Below are 15,746 nucleotides of genomic sequence, written 5' to 3' on the forward strand. Positions count from 1 at the left end.
CAGTAAAACTGGCAGCTCTCTATACGAAGTGTCTAACAGCTGCAAGGGTCTTAAAAACCTGGATGAATGCAAACATTACACTAATCCACAAAAAGGGAGATGTTAAAGAACTGAACAATTATACATCTATTAGCTTACTCGGAGTATTATATAAATATTTACCAAAATAATCTCCAAAAAGTAAAGACAACACTGGACTTAATCAACCAAGGGAACAGGCTGGCTTCAGGAAGGGATACTCTACAATGTATCACATCCATGTCATCAATCAGGTAAATGAGAAATCTACAGAGTACAACTAGCTTCTCTAACGGCCTTCATAGATTATGATATGGCATTTTATCGGCTACAGATTTCAGCAGTGAGAGGCATTACGTAATAAAGGAGTACAGGATGCCTACGCAAATGTCATGGAAAGTATCTACATACATTTCACACCTACCTTAATCTTCCACAAGCAGGAATATACCTATAAAGAAAGGGGTCAGAGAAGGAGACACAATCTCTCCAATGCTATTCACTGCATGCTTAGAAGTATTCAAGCTATTAAACTGGGAAGGCTTAGGAGTAAAGATTGACGGCGAATACCTCAACAACCTTCGGTTTGCCGATGACATTGTTCTGTTCAGCAACACTGGGGACGAGTTACAACAAATGACTGAGGACCTCAACAGAGAGGATGCAAGAGTGGTGTTGAAAATTAATATGCAGAAGACAATTATAATGATCAATAGCCGGGCAAGGGAATAAGAGTTCAGGATCGTCAGTCAGCCTCTAGTGTCTCTGAAGGAGTACGTTTAGCTAGGTCAATTACCCACAGGGGAGCCTGATCATGAGAAGGAAATTTAAAGATTAACAAAAATGAGTTGGAGCGCATGCGGCTTACCGGAAGCTTACCAATATCAATGAAAAAAAAAGGTGTACAATCAGTGCATTCTAATGGTACTAACACAGGGGGAAGAAACTTGGCGCCTGACAAAGCAGCTCGCGAAAAAGTTAATGTCCCGTTGAAGAGTGATGGAACCGGACATTAACTAGGGCTATTGTGTTCACAGACTCATTGAGTGTAGTCCATGAATATACGTAAACATAAAACACTGTCTTTAATGAACTGTATACATTGCTATGCTCAGCTTATAGTGCTAAACAAATGATCATCCTATGCTGGATACCTGGCCGCTGTGGTATAAAAGGCAACGAAGCTGCTGACGAGAAAGCTACTTCAGTAGCTTTTAGTGACACGAACATAACCATACCCATCCCAGCTACAGATCTTAAAGCATACTTGCATCACAAGCTGAAAATACACTGGCAGCAACAGTGGAATGCTCACATATCAAATAAACTGCACCGGATAAAACCCAAATTAGGATATTGGGTATCGGAGAGAACATCATGATATAACGAAGTGCTCCTTTGCCGATTAAGAATAGGACACACTTACGGCACTCACTCTTACCTCTTGACTGAGAGGTATCCTCCGACTTGTAATAAGTGTGGCAAAATCTCACAGTCCTGCACGTTCTTATTCAATACCCTGCAATAGAAGCACAGAGAAAAAAGTATTTCATTTCTGCGTATCGCGAAAATATTCCTCTTCAACCGAAATTTTTTCTTGGCAATGAACCGCTTTTTAATCCGAAACTAGTCTTAGAGTTTTTAGCTGAAACAGACACTCTGGAAATCATTTGGCCAGGGAAATTTTAGCGCACGTGTAACAGCCCCTGTACCCAAAGGCTTTTCCGAAGCTAAAGTGTCAATGTTATGTTTTATTCCATCATGTTTTTAACGAAACCCCATTACCATAGCCCACAGCACTACTTAGTCAGTGTCATTATTTTAGCAACTATATATTTTACGCCATCCACAGCGACCGCTTTTAGGCCTTCTTACAGCCGTGTCACATATACTATGAGAAATTCATTGTCTAATTCATTGTCTACACCACTCACAATGCACCGTTAACATCACCTTTGTCATTGCGCTCTTTGGCCATACCTGGCCCTTGCGCCATAAAACACCACACATCATCAAGAGTGATGGAACAAAAAATGTCAGGCATAACGTTAAGGGATATGAAAAGAGCGGTGTGAATTAGAGAGCAAACAGGTATAGCCTATATTCTAATTGACATTAAGAGAAAAAAATGGATCTGGACAGGTTAGGAGTTAGATAAGTTAGGAGTTAGGAGTTAGATAACAGGTCTACCATTAGGATTACAGCATGGTTGCCAAAGAAGGGAAGTGCAGTCAAGGATGGCAGAAGACTAGGTGGGGTGATGAAATTAGGAAATTCGCAGGTGCTAGTTGTAATTTGTTGGTGCAGGACAGGGGTGATTGGAGATCGCAAGAGGAGGCCTTCATCCTGCAGTAGACATAAATAGGCTGCTACTGCTGATGATGATGATCATTATTTTAATTGAAAACCTTAAAACATTCTGTTCAGCTGGTGCGAACAGCAACTCTATAAGGTTCTTATTAATACTAAAGTATGCAGCTCCGGAATTCTCTCTCTTGAAACTGTCTTCCGGATGATTGGAATGTGGGAAAAGCTATTCCTTTCTTTTACTAGTTTTGTGGCAAGCATTCTCGTTCATCTCATATTAAATTTTGAAGCGTATAGATTGCGAGTGAATCAAGCAGAATCATGGAAGTTCCAATTTATTGTCATACAGCTAAATCCCTAGAATATGACGCATTTTTTTAGAAGGCTTAACACTGTTCACAAAAAACATTATCGAGGGAAACGTACAGTGGCGTACCAACAATTTTTCAAATAGGGGTGTGAGGAGTTGGCAAACCACATGCGATCCGATCCTCTACTAATCCACAAAAATGGAGACGTTAAACAATTGAAAAATGTTAAGCCCATTAGCTTACTCCCATTATTATATAAAATATTTACCGACATAATCTCCAATAAAATAACGGCAACACACGACTTTAGTCAACCAAGGGAACAGGCTGGCTTCAGGAAGGGATACTCTACAATGGATCACATCCATGTCATAAATCAGATTATTGAGAAATCCCTAGATCATGATAGGCCTCTCTATACAACTTTCATAGATTACAAAAATGCATTTGATTCAGTAGAGATACAAGCAGTCATAGAGGCGTTATGTAATCAAGGAGTACAGACCGCTTATGTAAACATCTTGGAAAATACCTACAGAGATTCCACAACTACCTTAATTCTACACAAGAAAAGCAGGGAGATAAAGAAAGGGGTCAGACAGGGAGCCAATCCCTCCAATGCTGTTCACTTGGGAGAAGTATTCAAGCTATTATACTGGGAAGGCTCAGGAGTAAGGATCGGCGGTGAATATCTAAGCAACCTTCGGTTTGCCAATGACACTGTTCTATTCAGCAACACTGTAGACGAATTACAACAATTGATTGAGGACCTTAAGAGAGAGAGTGTAAAAGTGGGGCTGAAGATTAATCTTCAGAAGACAAAGATAATGATGAGTAGCCGGGCAAGAGAACAAGAATTCGGGATCGCCAGTCAGCCTCTAGAGTCTGTAAAGGAGTACGTTTAACTAGGTCAACTATTCACAGGGAAGCCCGACCATGAGAAGGAAATTCACAGAAGAATAAAAATGGGTTGGATCGCATACGGCAGACATCGTGAGCTCCTGACTGGCAGCTTACCGTTAACATTGAAAAGGAAGGTATACAAACAGTGCATTTTACCTGCGATGACAAATGGGGCAGGGACTTGGAGACTGACAAAGAAGCTTGAGAATAAGTTAAGGACTGTGCAAAGAGCGTGGAACGAAGAACGCTAGGCATAATTTTAATAGACAGAAAGAGAGCGATTTGGATCAGAGAGCAAATGGGTATAGACGATATTCTAATTGACATGATAAGAAAAATATGGCGCGGGGCAGGTGATGTAATCATAGAGCAGATAACCGTTGTACCGTTAGGGTGACAATATATTTGCGGGTATATATATATATATATATATATATATATATATATATATATATATATATATATATATATATATATATATATATATATATATATATATATATATATAATCAGCCTATTTTATGTCCACTGCAGGACGAAGGCTTCTCCCCGTGATCTCGAATTACCCATCCTGCGCCAGCCAATTCCAACTAGCACCCGCTAATTTACTCATTTCGTCACACCACCTAGTCTTCTGTCGTCCTCTACTCCGCTTTCCTTCTCTTGGTGTGTGTGTGTATATATATAGATATATATATATATATACAGTGTTTCAGGTAACTTCAGCCAAAGATTAAACATATGCAAATTTCACGTTGCAGGACGGAAGCAAGGTAATGTTGTCTGCCGTCACTAGGAGATAGATTATTTTTGCGCTCGGCCTAACTACATAGTCTAAATAATTATTCAACTTCTCAAACATTATAATTCGATGAAGAGTGTCAATGATTATTGTACAGCAACGTTGAAAACTCCAGATACAGCTTAGTGTTGCTCAATATGTGCTACTTAAAGGTAAATCAGGTGATAGAGATCAATCAGGTGATAGAAATCAATCAGTAGGTAAATCAGGTGATAGAAATCAATCAGGTGATAGAGAAATGTGCGGAATATAACCAACCCTTATATATAGCCATCATTGATTACGAAAAAGCATTTGATTCAGTCGAAACCTCAGCAGTCATGAAGGCACTACGGAATCAGGGTGTAGATGAGCCATATGTAATGTTACTGGAAGATATCTATAGCGGTTCCACAGCCACCGTAGTCCTGCACAAAGAATGCAACAAAATCCCAATAAAGAAAGGCGTCAGACAGAGAGATGCGATCTCGCCAATGCTATTCACAGCAAATTTACAGGAGGGATTCAGAGACCTGGAGTGGGAAGAATTGGGGATAAAAGTAGATGGAGAATACCTTAGCAACTTGCGATTCGCTGATGATATTGCCTTGCTTAGTAACTCAGGAGACCAATTGCAATGCATGCTCACTGACCTGGAGAGGCAAAGCAGAAGGGTGGGTCTGAAAATTAATCTACAGAAAACTAAAGTAATGTTTAACAGCCTCGGAAGAGAACAGCAGTTTACGATAGGAGGGCGAGGCACTGGAAGTGGTAAGGGAATACATCTACCTAGGGCAGGTAGTGACCACGAATCCGGATCATGAGACTGAAATAACCAGAAGAATAAGAATGGGCTGGGGTGCGTTTGGCAGGCATTCTCAAATCATGAACACCAGGTTGCCACTATCCCTCCAGAGGAAAGTGTATAACAGCTGTGTGTTACCAGTACTCACGTATGGGGCAGAAACCTGGAGGCTTACGAAAAGGGTTCTGCTGAAATTGAGGACGACGCAACGAGTTATGGAAAGAAGAATGACAGGTGTAACGTTAAGGGATAAGAAAAGAGCAAATTGGGTGAGGGAACAAACGCGGGTAAATGACACCTTTGTTGAAATCAATAAAAAGAAATGGGCATGGGCCGGACATTTAATGAGGAGGGAAGATAACCTATGGTCATTAAGGGTTACGGACTGGATTCCAAGGGAAGGGAAGCGTAGTAGAAGGCGGCAGAAAGTTAGGTGGGCAGATGACATTAAGACGTTTGCAGGGACAACATGGCCACAATTAGTACGACTGGGGTAGTTGAAGTTTGGGAGAGGCCTTTGCCCTGCAGTGGGCGTAACTAGGTTGATGATGATGATGATGATGAAAGGTGCTTTCCCGAGCGAGAAAGAAGCCTGCGAATGCTCGCAAAGCGCCTCGAGCAGGCAGACGCATGGCATTTTGCTTGTATTAACGGGCTTCTTTCACACTCGGCAAACCACTTTTCCGTAGCATGTATTGAGCCAAGATGCTGTACCGGGAGTTTCTCATGTCGCTCTACAATTTTCTTATTACCACTTTTAATCTAATTATATTTGAGAAGTTGAGTAAATATGTAAGATTACTCTAATTAGACGGCATAGAAAAAATAACCGCAAGCGGGATAGCAGAAAATGGACGTGGAGTAGCCCGAATGGCGAGACTAGAAATGAGATAGACTTCATACTCTGCGCTAACCCTCGCATCATACAAGATGTGGACGTGCTTGGCAAGGTGCATTGCCGTGACCATACGATGGTAAGAACTCGAATTAGCCTAGACTTGAGGAGAAAACGGAAGAAACGGGTACATAAGAAGCCAATCAATGAGTTAGCGGCAAGAGGGAAAGTAGGAGAATTCCGGATCAAGCTACAGAACAGGTATTGCGCCTTAACTCAGGAAGAGGACCTTAGAGCTGAAACAATGAACGACAATCTTATGGGCATTGTTAAGGAGTGTGCAATAGAGGTCGGTGGTAATTCCGTTAGACAGGATACCAGTAAGCTATCGCAGGAGACGAAAGATTTGCTCAAGAATCGCCAATGTATGAAAGCCTCTAACCCTACAGCTAGAATAGAACTGGCAGAACTTTCCAACTTAAACAAGCGTTAGACAGCTGATATCAGGAAGTATAATATGGATAGAATTGAACCTGCTCTCAGGAACGGAGGAAGCCTAAAAGCAGTGAAGAAGAAACTAGGAATAGGCAATAATCAGATGTTTGCGTTAAGAGACAAAGCTGGCAATATCATTACTAATATGGATGAAATAGTTCAATTGGCTGAGGAGTTCTATATAGATTTATACAATGCCAGTGGCTCCCACAACAATAATGGAAAAGAGAATAGGCGAGAGGAATTTGAAATCCCACAAGTAACGCCTGAAGAAGTAAACAAAGCCGTGGGAGCTATGCAAAGGGGGAAGGCAGCTGGGGAGGATCAGGTAACAGATTTGTTGAAAGATGGCGGGCAGATTGTCCTAGGAAAAGTGGCCACTCTGTATGGGCAATGCCTCATGACCTCCAGCGTACGGAATCTTGGAAGAACGCCAACATAACCTTAATCCATAAGAAAGAGGATGGCAATGACTTGAAAAATTATAGACCGATCAGCTTACTGTCTGTTGCCTACAAAGTATTTACTAAGGTAATCGCAAATAGAATCAGGAACACCTTAAACTTCTGTCAACCAAAGGACCAGGCACGATTCCGTAAAGGCTACTCAACAATAGACCATATTCACACTATCAATCAAGTGATAGAAAAATGTGCAGAATATAACCAACCCTTATATATAGCTTTCATTAATTACAAGAAAGCGTTTGATTCAGTCGAAACCTCAGCAGTCATGGAGGCATCACGGAATCAGGGTGTAGACGAGCCGTATGTAAAAATACTGAAAGATATCTATAGCGGCTCCTCAGCCACCGTAGTCCTCCATAAAGAAACCAATAAAGAAGCTCGTCAGGCAGGGAGATACGATTTCTCCAATGCTATTCACAGCGTGTTTACAGGAGATATTCAGTGACCTGGATTGGGAATAATTGGGGATACGAGTTAATAGAGAATACCATAGTAACTTGTGATTCGCTGATATTGCATTGCTTAGTAACTCAGGGGACCAATTGCAAGGCATGCTCACTGACCTGGAGAGGCAAACCAGAAGGGTAGGTCTAAATATTAATCTTTAGAAAACTAAAGTAATGTTTAACAGTCTCGGAAGAGAACAGCAGTTTACGATAGAAAGCAAGGCACTGGAAGTGGTAAGGGAATACATCTACTTAGGGCAGGTAGTGACCGCGGATTCAGATCATGAGACTGAAATAATAAGAAGAATGGGCTGGGGTGCATTTGGCAGGTATTCTCAGATCATGAACAGCAGATTGCCATTATCCCCCAAAAGAAAAGTGTATAACAGCCATGTGTCACCACTGCTCACCTACGGGGCAGTAACCTGGAGGCTTACGAAAAGTGTTCTACGTAAATTGAGGACGACACAACGAGCTATGGAAAGAAGAATGATGGGTGTAACGTTAAGGGGTAAGAGCAGGTTGGGTCAGGGAACAAACGCGAGTTAATGACAGCTTTGTTGAAATTGAGAAAAAGAAATGGACATGGTCAGGATATGTAATGAGGAGGGAAGATAACCGATGATCATTAATGGTTACGGACTCGATTCCACGAGAAGGAAAGCGTAGCAGGGGGCGACAGAAAGTTAGGTGGGCGAATGAGATTACGAAGTTTGCAGGGACAACATGGCCACAATTAGCACATGACCGGGGTAGTTGGAGAAGCCTTTGCTCTGCAGTGGGCATAGCCAGGCTGATAACGATGAAGTTAAAAAGCCTGCAAATGCATTTGCCTGTTATTTTATAATTTATTAGAAAAAATATACGTATTTCTTGATCACACATGATGAGCCATGGAGGCCTGAAAAAGTATTTGAATTTGCATTTATTTTTTTGACAGTACACAAGTTTGTATATATGATACAGGGCCAAAAAGCAGTGAGTGCCCAGAGGTCTCTGATCTCGCCCAGTAGTAGCACTGTAGCGTACATAAGGAAAAAGGTATTGTTATAGACAATTTTTCTAAATAGACAAGGAAATGTACTTGGTGTTTCAGTCTGCATACAGCAGAAATGTATCGCTTGTTAAGGTAATAGTGTGGTCGTGGTTATACAAAACAACATATAATCAACATATATGGCTTGCAATATTCACAAGAAAAAAAAAAGGCGGCAGATGTATGCGAGCTTGGAGAATAAGAACGAAATTTTCAGGGGAGCTGTTCCTTTCGAACAGCTTCAATGAAAGTTTCCGTTTCTTGTAATTATATCACATAGTTTGAAATGTTGCCCCTATATGTCAGTTCCGCTTGAAACCTTGCCCACACGTAGTGCTATGGAGCACTTCTTTTTGGTATTTTCTTAAACAGACAGTAATTCATTAGCGTGCATGTTACTTCATGATGACGTGATGTACATCATGGTACATCATGGTACTTCTTTGCCGAAGTACAATGAAGTACCGTGATGTACTTCTTTCCACCTTGCCCCCCCCCCCCCCACTTCCCCCGGCCCACTCAAGTTTCTTGAGCTCTGATATCGTTTCGAGTTCACAGTTCTGCCAGAGCGGGAGGATAAATTCTGCTTTGTTAAGTAAAACTCACTCATAAAGCTTTGGATCACCTGCTTGCATAATTTGCTACAAATGTCAGAATTATATAGTCTCTTGTCTTTATAAAGTTTACTTACATAGTGTCGATAACGCGCCCTTTGATTTCGCCAAATATAAGCAATGAGTCTTATTTGGTTCACCGAAGACATTGCATAAAGCATCATGGGAATGCCTTATGACGCATGAAAAAATAAGGGGCAAGAAACTACGGCTCAGTCATTCTCTGCAACGCTTGTAGCTAGACCAGGAAATTAAACATCTTTATCTTACATTGAACTTACAATGACCCCTCTACCCTTTCCACTAAATATTAACCTGTTGTAACCAACAGCTATGTCGGACCAGTGGGAAGCCTAACAGATAGTGGCCATATCACACATTCTAAAACTTGAATAGGGATATTTTTAAAGACGTTTGATCCAACCTCATATATCTTCGCACAGCGAACGACTAATTTTTGCTCACTTTTGTCTTTTTGGCTGTTATAATTCTGTCAGGGCTGTGGTTTCAATTCTGCCTCGCATGGTACAAAGGCTCATAACACATTAGAGTGCTTGCATGCATAATTTACGGCAAAAGTCTCAATTACCCATCTATATTGATCTTTGTGTGTATATCAAACATTACCTGGTCCTCAGTCACAAGCTGTAAAAATGCTGCTTCCTTTAGTCCAGTGGGGAACAGGCGACCCCATAACATTACGCATTAAAAAGTAAAAAAAATGATCGAAAGAAATGAGGATTCAATAATTATTCGTAATACTTGTAAATAAGCCAGACCTGCCAAAACTTCGCCACACATTGTACTTAAAACGCTGACTATACCGGCAAAATGCTGCCTATTCCGTAAAAGCATAAAATATCTGAAACGTAGAGTTCCCTCGGGACATTGGAAAACCTAGCTAATTACAACAATGTGATACTTTCGAATACTTGCTTCTAGTTTTTTAATAGCTGTATTTGATCAACACGCATTTACCATTGAACATAAACTTGGCGTATATTTCCCGCTGTGTTCGCAAAATTTCAGCTCGGTTGTAGTTGTAACTATGACGGCATAGCCGTCTATTCTGCAGGAATAGGTGAAATTAACCCACTAATTTGGAACATTGCCTACATATTGGCCATGCCATGCCCCTAATTTCCCCAAGATATACACAAGATGCCTTGTTTCGGTCACCAAGAACATCCTAGAAAGAAACTACGCATCGCGTATTTATTTATTTATTTATTTATTTATTTATTTATTTATTCTGGTACCTCACACCCTCCAAGTGAACTATAATGTGAATGGCGTTACAAATTTGGGTGCGAACAGAAGCAGTTTGGACATTCTTAACTGAACGTCTTTTGAAATAGTAAATAAATATAGTGGGAAATGGAACGGAACAGTAACATTTCAGGACATAATGCTGCATTTTTTTTTTATCGGGGTCAGCTAGAGATGTGAACAATGTCGTCGGGAAGACCAATCCAATACATGATTGCACATGACAATGGTGATGAGTTTAATGCGGTGGTTTTTCCTGAAAGTGTTTCAAGGTGAGGTAACTATGCAATTGGTATGGTGTGCGATTTGGCTGCCAAAGAATTACATTTAGTGTATAATGGCTATAAGCAAGTGTATGGAAAAGGCATATAAGTGTGATTGTTCTGCGAGATCCTAATCACGGAAGGGACAAGGACTAATGTTAAGTTATGCCAGAATTCCGCCTGTAGTCTCGTGCATTAAAACGAGCTGCACGATTTTTTATGCATTGAAGGGAATGAATGAGGTATTGTTGATGAGGTGACCAAATAGAAATCGCATTTTGAAGTTTAGGGCGAACAAATGTTTGATAGGTTAGTTGCCGAGTCGAACTGGGAACGCCTGTGTGGCGGCGCTTTAAATACCCTAATTTGCTGTTAGCTTTAGCATCGACTTTTTTCTATGTGGGTTGCCCATGAGAGATTAGCCAATAAATGAACGCCGAGATACTTATATGATGACGCGAGGGTGAATCGACTCTTATTAAGTGAACAAATATATAAAGGATTGGATCGTTTGTGGCTAAATGTCGTTAATCGGCATTTATCAGTGCTAAGGAACATTTGCCATGATGAGCACCAGGTAGTAATGCAGTCAAGATGTTCATGATAGTTAAGAGAGCGGATTTTGCGATAGATAACGCAGTCATTACTGAACAATCCGATTCTCGAGCTCATGTGTAATCGTATGTCATTAATGAAGATGGGAAACAATAATGGGCCTATTACACTGCTTCGGTGTACCCCAGATGATGCATCATTATGGGAAGATGAGTAATTATCAACTGAAGTGAACTGTTTACGTAATGATAAGAAGCTTCTTATCCAAGAAATTGTTAAGGAATCAAGGTCCAAAGAAGATAGTTCTCATATTAGACGACAATGTAGAACGTGATAGAAGGCTTTAGCAATATCGAGGAATAAACAGTTATTTTAAATACTTTCGTTCATTCTAAGAAGGACTTCGTGAGTAAACTCAAGTATTTGTGTCTCACATAATTGCCTCTTCTTAAACAAATGCTGTTTTGAGAAAAACAAGCCGTTGCTTTCTAAATGTAGTGCCACGTTAGATGCAAAATCATGTTTGAGAAGTTTGCAAGATATGCATGTCAGTCATAATGTGCAATAGCTAGCAACGTTAGTTCAATCAACAGATTTAAAAATTAGGATTTTTCCAGTTTTCCACTCGTATGGTATCTCACCTGCAGAAAGAGATTGTCGAAAAATATGACTATGACGTTGGAATTAACCACAGCATGTTTTACAATTTTTTAGTTAATTCCATCTACACCACATGAAGTAGTTAGTTTTACATTATTAATCTATGATGCTATGACTGTCACAGTAACGTCAATGGGGCTCATGTACTCAAAGTCATAATCAGGTGCCCACTGAATGCTGGAATAGTCTTCCTTCGTGAACATATTGGTGAAAAAGTTGTTAAAGGTCTGACGCTGTTCATCTTCGGCGATAGGGCTACCAGCCTCATCAACCAGCAAAAATATGCAGACATTTGAACAGCTAAAATTGTTTTCCAAAATTTTTTGGGATTGTGTTTAAGGAGGGTTTAAGATTTATTGAAGTATGAAGGTTCCTGTGGTACCAGGGTTTAGATGCGCTACCAAGAAAACATGCGAGGTATGTAAGTGTTCATCAACTGATTCAATTCCTCTTTAAAATGTCTCCGGATTTCATTAACATATTGCTGGGAAAAGGATTGCCGAAAATTATTGCAGAAGTTCCTTTAAACCAAGGTTAATTGCATAGTAGTTTGCCCTGTTCTAAACGAAGATGTGTTTGCGCATTACACTGCCTTGGCTAGAGGGCATTTTTATGGTGAAATGAAGTAGTTTGTGATCACTGAAACCGTCTGTGAAGGTGATCGGGCTTACATTGTAGGGAGCCGACGTGAAAACAAGATCTTATACGTTAAGACAATGCATAGGTTCGTGATTTGGTTGAGTTAAGAAAAAGTCTAAGGATAGTTCAACAAAATTAATCGAGTCACGAACCTGTGCAGTTAAGCAACTCCAGTTAATATCTCGTTAACTGAAATCAGCAAATATAACAATTCAGCCTTTGGGAAGTTTACCCAGATATCTCTGAGGTTGGCATGCAGATCGGTCATGAAAGTGTCTGAACTAGCGGGTGTTCGGTGACAGATTCCAAGAACGATGAAGACCCATAAAATGTCTTGGGGTGATATACTGTTAACACAAAAAGAGGAACTATACTTTTTATGGCTATCATTGCCCCACCACAACTTTTGTTTGGTTTCTCACTCCGATAAACAACAAAATCCCAGGAATCAGGTGAAATTCCATCATCTGTTATACCTGCATGCAGCCACGTTTCAGTCGACGTTGGGATGTCCGCACTAGTTACTATCTTGTATATATGAACACAGTTCGGTATGCTTGGGAAAAATGTTGTGTACATTGGCGAATGATAAGAAAAGCCGATGATGCGTAGTACCACCACAGTAAGGCTTGGGATGGCTGTCCGACTTGTGTGGAACTGCTCTGCGATTTCTGGTATGGGGAACATTGTGAGTGTGTCCGAAACAGGTTCATACGTGTGTACAGTATCGTTCATGCACAGGTTATTGACGCGAAGCTTGAGGAACCCGCCCTATTTTCCGTATTCTTTAATGTATCTTAACTTGAAACCCTTGCTTGACTTGACTGATGCCTCTCATGAACCGACCGAAAGAAATGCAATGAGCGTCATAGAAACAAGTCAGGCATGGACTTCAAGTAAAGATGCATTTCTGTATATGGGGGTTAGTCTTTGCAAAGACTAGAAGCTTTTTTTCTAGCCAGACGTGTTTGAAAGAAAAACTCTTTAAACTTTGCAAACTTTACGATTATCGGCCTACATTTCTCAGATTTCTAGTAACCAGATAAATGGGCTCTTTCAATTTGTGTTGTTTCAAGCAAGGTAGTTCCGGTTGGCTATCATGTACAGAGGGAAGGGAAATAAAAAGAGAGAGACGAGCATAAACACACCACGTGCACTTTATCGCGGTAGGGAGCGCTGTTCTCAAAGTATATCAAGAAGCCCCGTAGACCCCAGGATACTTAGTAGCAGAAACAAAGCTTTCTGCACGGAGGTTCTTTGGGAGCACTGGCTTAGAGCTTTTAGTTCTGATAGTGGACGATTGTTCAGTGTGTCCAACATTGCTTACCTCTTGGCATTGCAGCGCGGGCAAGTGCTCAACAGCCTTTTATGGCAATTTGACACTAGGCTTCTCAATGTGCCTACGGGAACTATATTTTACACAAAGTTCGTATTCTGCGAAAATAAGGAGAGCGGTGTGAGTCATGCTTGGGTGAAATTCAATGTTTCAGGGATCATTACGACCTGCACAATAAATTATGCATGCAAGCGCTCGTAAGCGTACATAGTCGAGTTTCTTGAGCGGCGCAAAATGTAGCAGGCAGCCGTGGCATAACTACAAATGTAACCGAGGTCAAATTTAGCAAGAATGGATGGACATTTGTCGCCAACCTTTGTGGAAATTTAAATGCGTGTAGATCAGATACTGCTCTGGCAGAAAAAGACTTGCTAATCAATTGTTTGGAAGTGTCATACTGTACTACCGTTATCCGTGATATTTCCCAGAATACTTAAGCAACTATGGAAGACATCAACTTAGAATAAAACAATGATATGGGTAATTTTATGTTTCATCTGTGGCGAAACTGTCAGATTTTTGGCCTAATTAGAACCCCTCAAATAATTATTGAACATCTGTCTTTCAAATATTTGTGCGTGATATGGGGCTGGCAGTTTCTATATCCTCGGTGAAAAAAATACCACCACAAAACAAGAAAATAAACGATCATCAGTGAAATTAGGCACCTTGTTTATAATAGTCGAACATATATGTAGCGTTATGAGTAAAACGTAGGCAAAGTTAATAGTTTGAGTTAATTGGGACCATTTGAATAGAATCCATAACAATAGGTGCGGAGCCTTATGAGTGAAATTTTAGTGGCACTAAGTTGAGCCCACTGCCCTGGCAAAAATGCAAGCACCACAAAGATCAAACTCAGCAGAGTGGGGCGGAACAATATGGCAAATGGGTGTGGGTCAAATACAGCTTTTGCGAACAATTTCCTAAACTAGTGTTAGAAAGTGTCACGCCTTTATGTTGCCAAGTTTTTTTTTTTAACAGTAATTGGTTATATTCGCTTCTCACGTGACGTCATACCGGCTCCACTTGGCGGTCAGCTAGGAGTTTGGGCAACTGCGGAGGTGAAAGCTGACACCGTGGGATAGAGGCAGAGAGACATTTATTAGGATAGGAACGCATTGTGAAAGGAAAATGGAATATAAAAGAGAGGCAGAGAGAAGTGTTGACTATGAGGGCAGAAATGGTGGTGAATAAAATTGAACCAAGTTGGACATAAGTGTTCTCTGCTTGAACAGCGTAGAGCGCAATCTTATGTCCAGATCGCTGTCGGCCAAGAATTTGATTAGCCTTTTGCACGATACTGCAACGCAGCCTGCATGGCGGGACATCACTACAAATTTGGTTTAAAATGTTATAAATGATTGCATAATAAAAGTTTTCTCGCATATACCTCACTAGAATATACAGGCCTTTATTGCCCATTTGTTTAGCCAGTAATCTGTAATTATTGCAAATCCATTTTTGCTTTCTGTAACGTCGCATTTCACTGCCTCCACTTTGGAGGCCAGATAGTAGTAGTGAGGCGAGTCTAGCACTGCTACTATATTGGAGGAATAAGTGCAGTAAATGGGATATAATAGGAGTGAAGTTAGGAGGCCAAAGGAAGCATATACAGTGCTAAAAAGCGGGCACGTCCTGTGCTACCGGGGCTTAGCGGAGAGAAGAGAACTAGGAGTCGGATTCCTGATTAATAAGCATATAGCTGGTAACATACAGGAATTATACAGCATTAACGAGAGGGTGGCAGGTCTTGTTGTGAAACTTAATAAGAGGTACAAAATGAAGGTTGTACAGGCCTATGCCCCTACATCCAGTCATGATTACCAGGAAGTCGAAAGCTTTTATGAAGACGTGGAATTGGTGATGGGTAGAGCGAAAACTAAATACACTATACTAATGGGCGACTTCAATGCCAAGGTAGGCAAGAAGCAGGCTGGAGACAAGGCTGTGGGGGAATATGGCACAGGCACTAGGAATAGCAGGGGAGAGTTATTAATAGAGTT

The 15,746-nt window shown here is 40.7% G+C and overlaps 2 protein-coding genes across 47 annotated transcripts in view; one reads left to right on the forward strand and one right to left on the reverse strand.

Moving 5' to 3' along the window:
• The window catches only part of LOC135903748 (uncharacterized), a 162,101-nt gene that overhangs the window by 62,925 nt on the left and 83,430 nt on the right, over positions 1–15,746 (forward strand). The gene's annotated exons all lie outside the window — the stretch shown is intronic.
• Positions 1–15,746, reverse strand: part of LOC135903733 (uncharacterized) — a 119,035-nt gene that overhangs the window by 53,938 nt on the left and 49,351 nt on the right. For 32 of the 40 annotated variants that reach the window (XR_011508532.1, XR_011508525.1, XR_011508531.1 and 29 more), the window contains one exon: positions 1,460–1,537. The exons of 2 other annotated variants lie outside the window; for them this stretch is intronic. Coding sequence is in view for 2 of the 38 variants with exons in the window: in XM_070525491.1 (XP_070381592.1) it covers positions 1,460–1,537 (78 nt within the window). In the remaining 36 variants the exon portion in view is untranslated. Of the gene's footprint in view, positions 1–442; positions 470–1,444; positions 1,538–15,746 lie in introns of all 40 variants that reach the window. 6 more of the 40 variants (XR_011508538.1, XR_011508533.1, XR_011508520.1 and 3 more) reach the window with 2 other exon arrangements.

The sequence above is a fragment of the Dermacentor albipictus genome, chromosome 9, assembly GCF_038994185.2.
Source record: "Dermacentor albipictus isolate Rhodes 1998 colony chromosome 9, USDA_Dalb.pri_finalv2, whole genome shotgun sequence".
NCBI lineage: Eukaryota > Metazoa > Arthropoda > Arachnida > Ixodida > Ixodidae > Dermacentor > Dermacentor albipictus.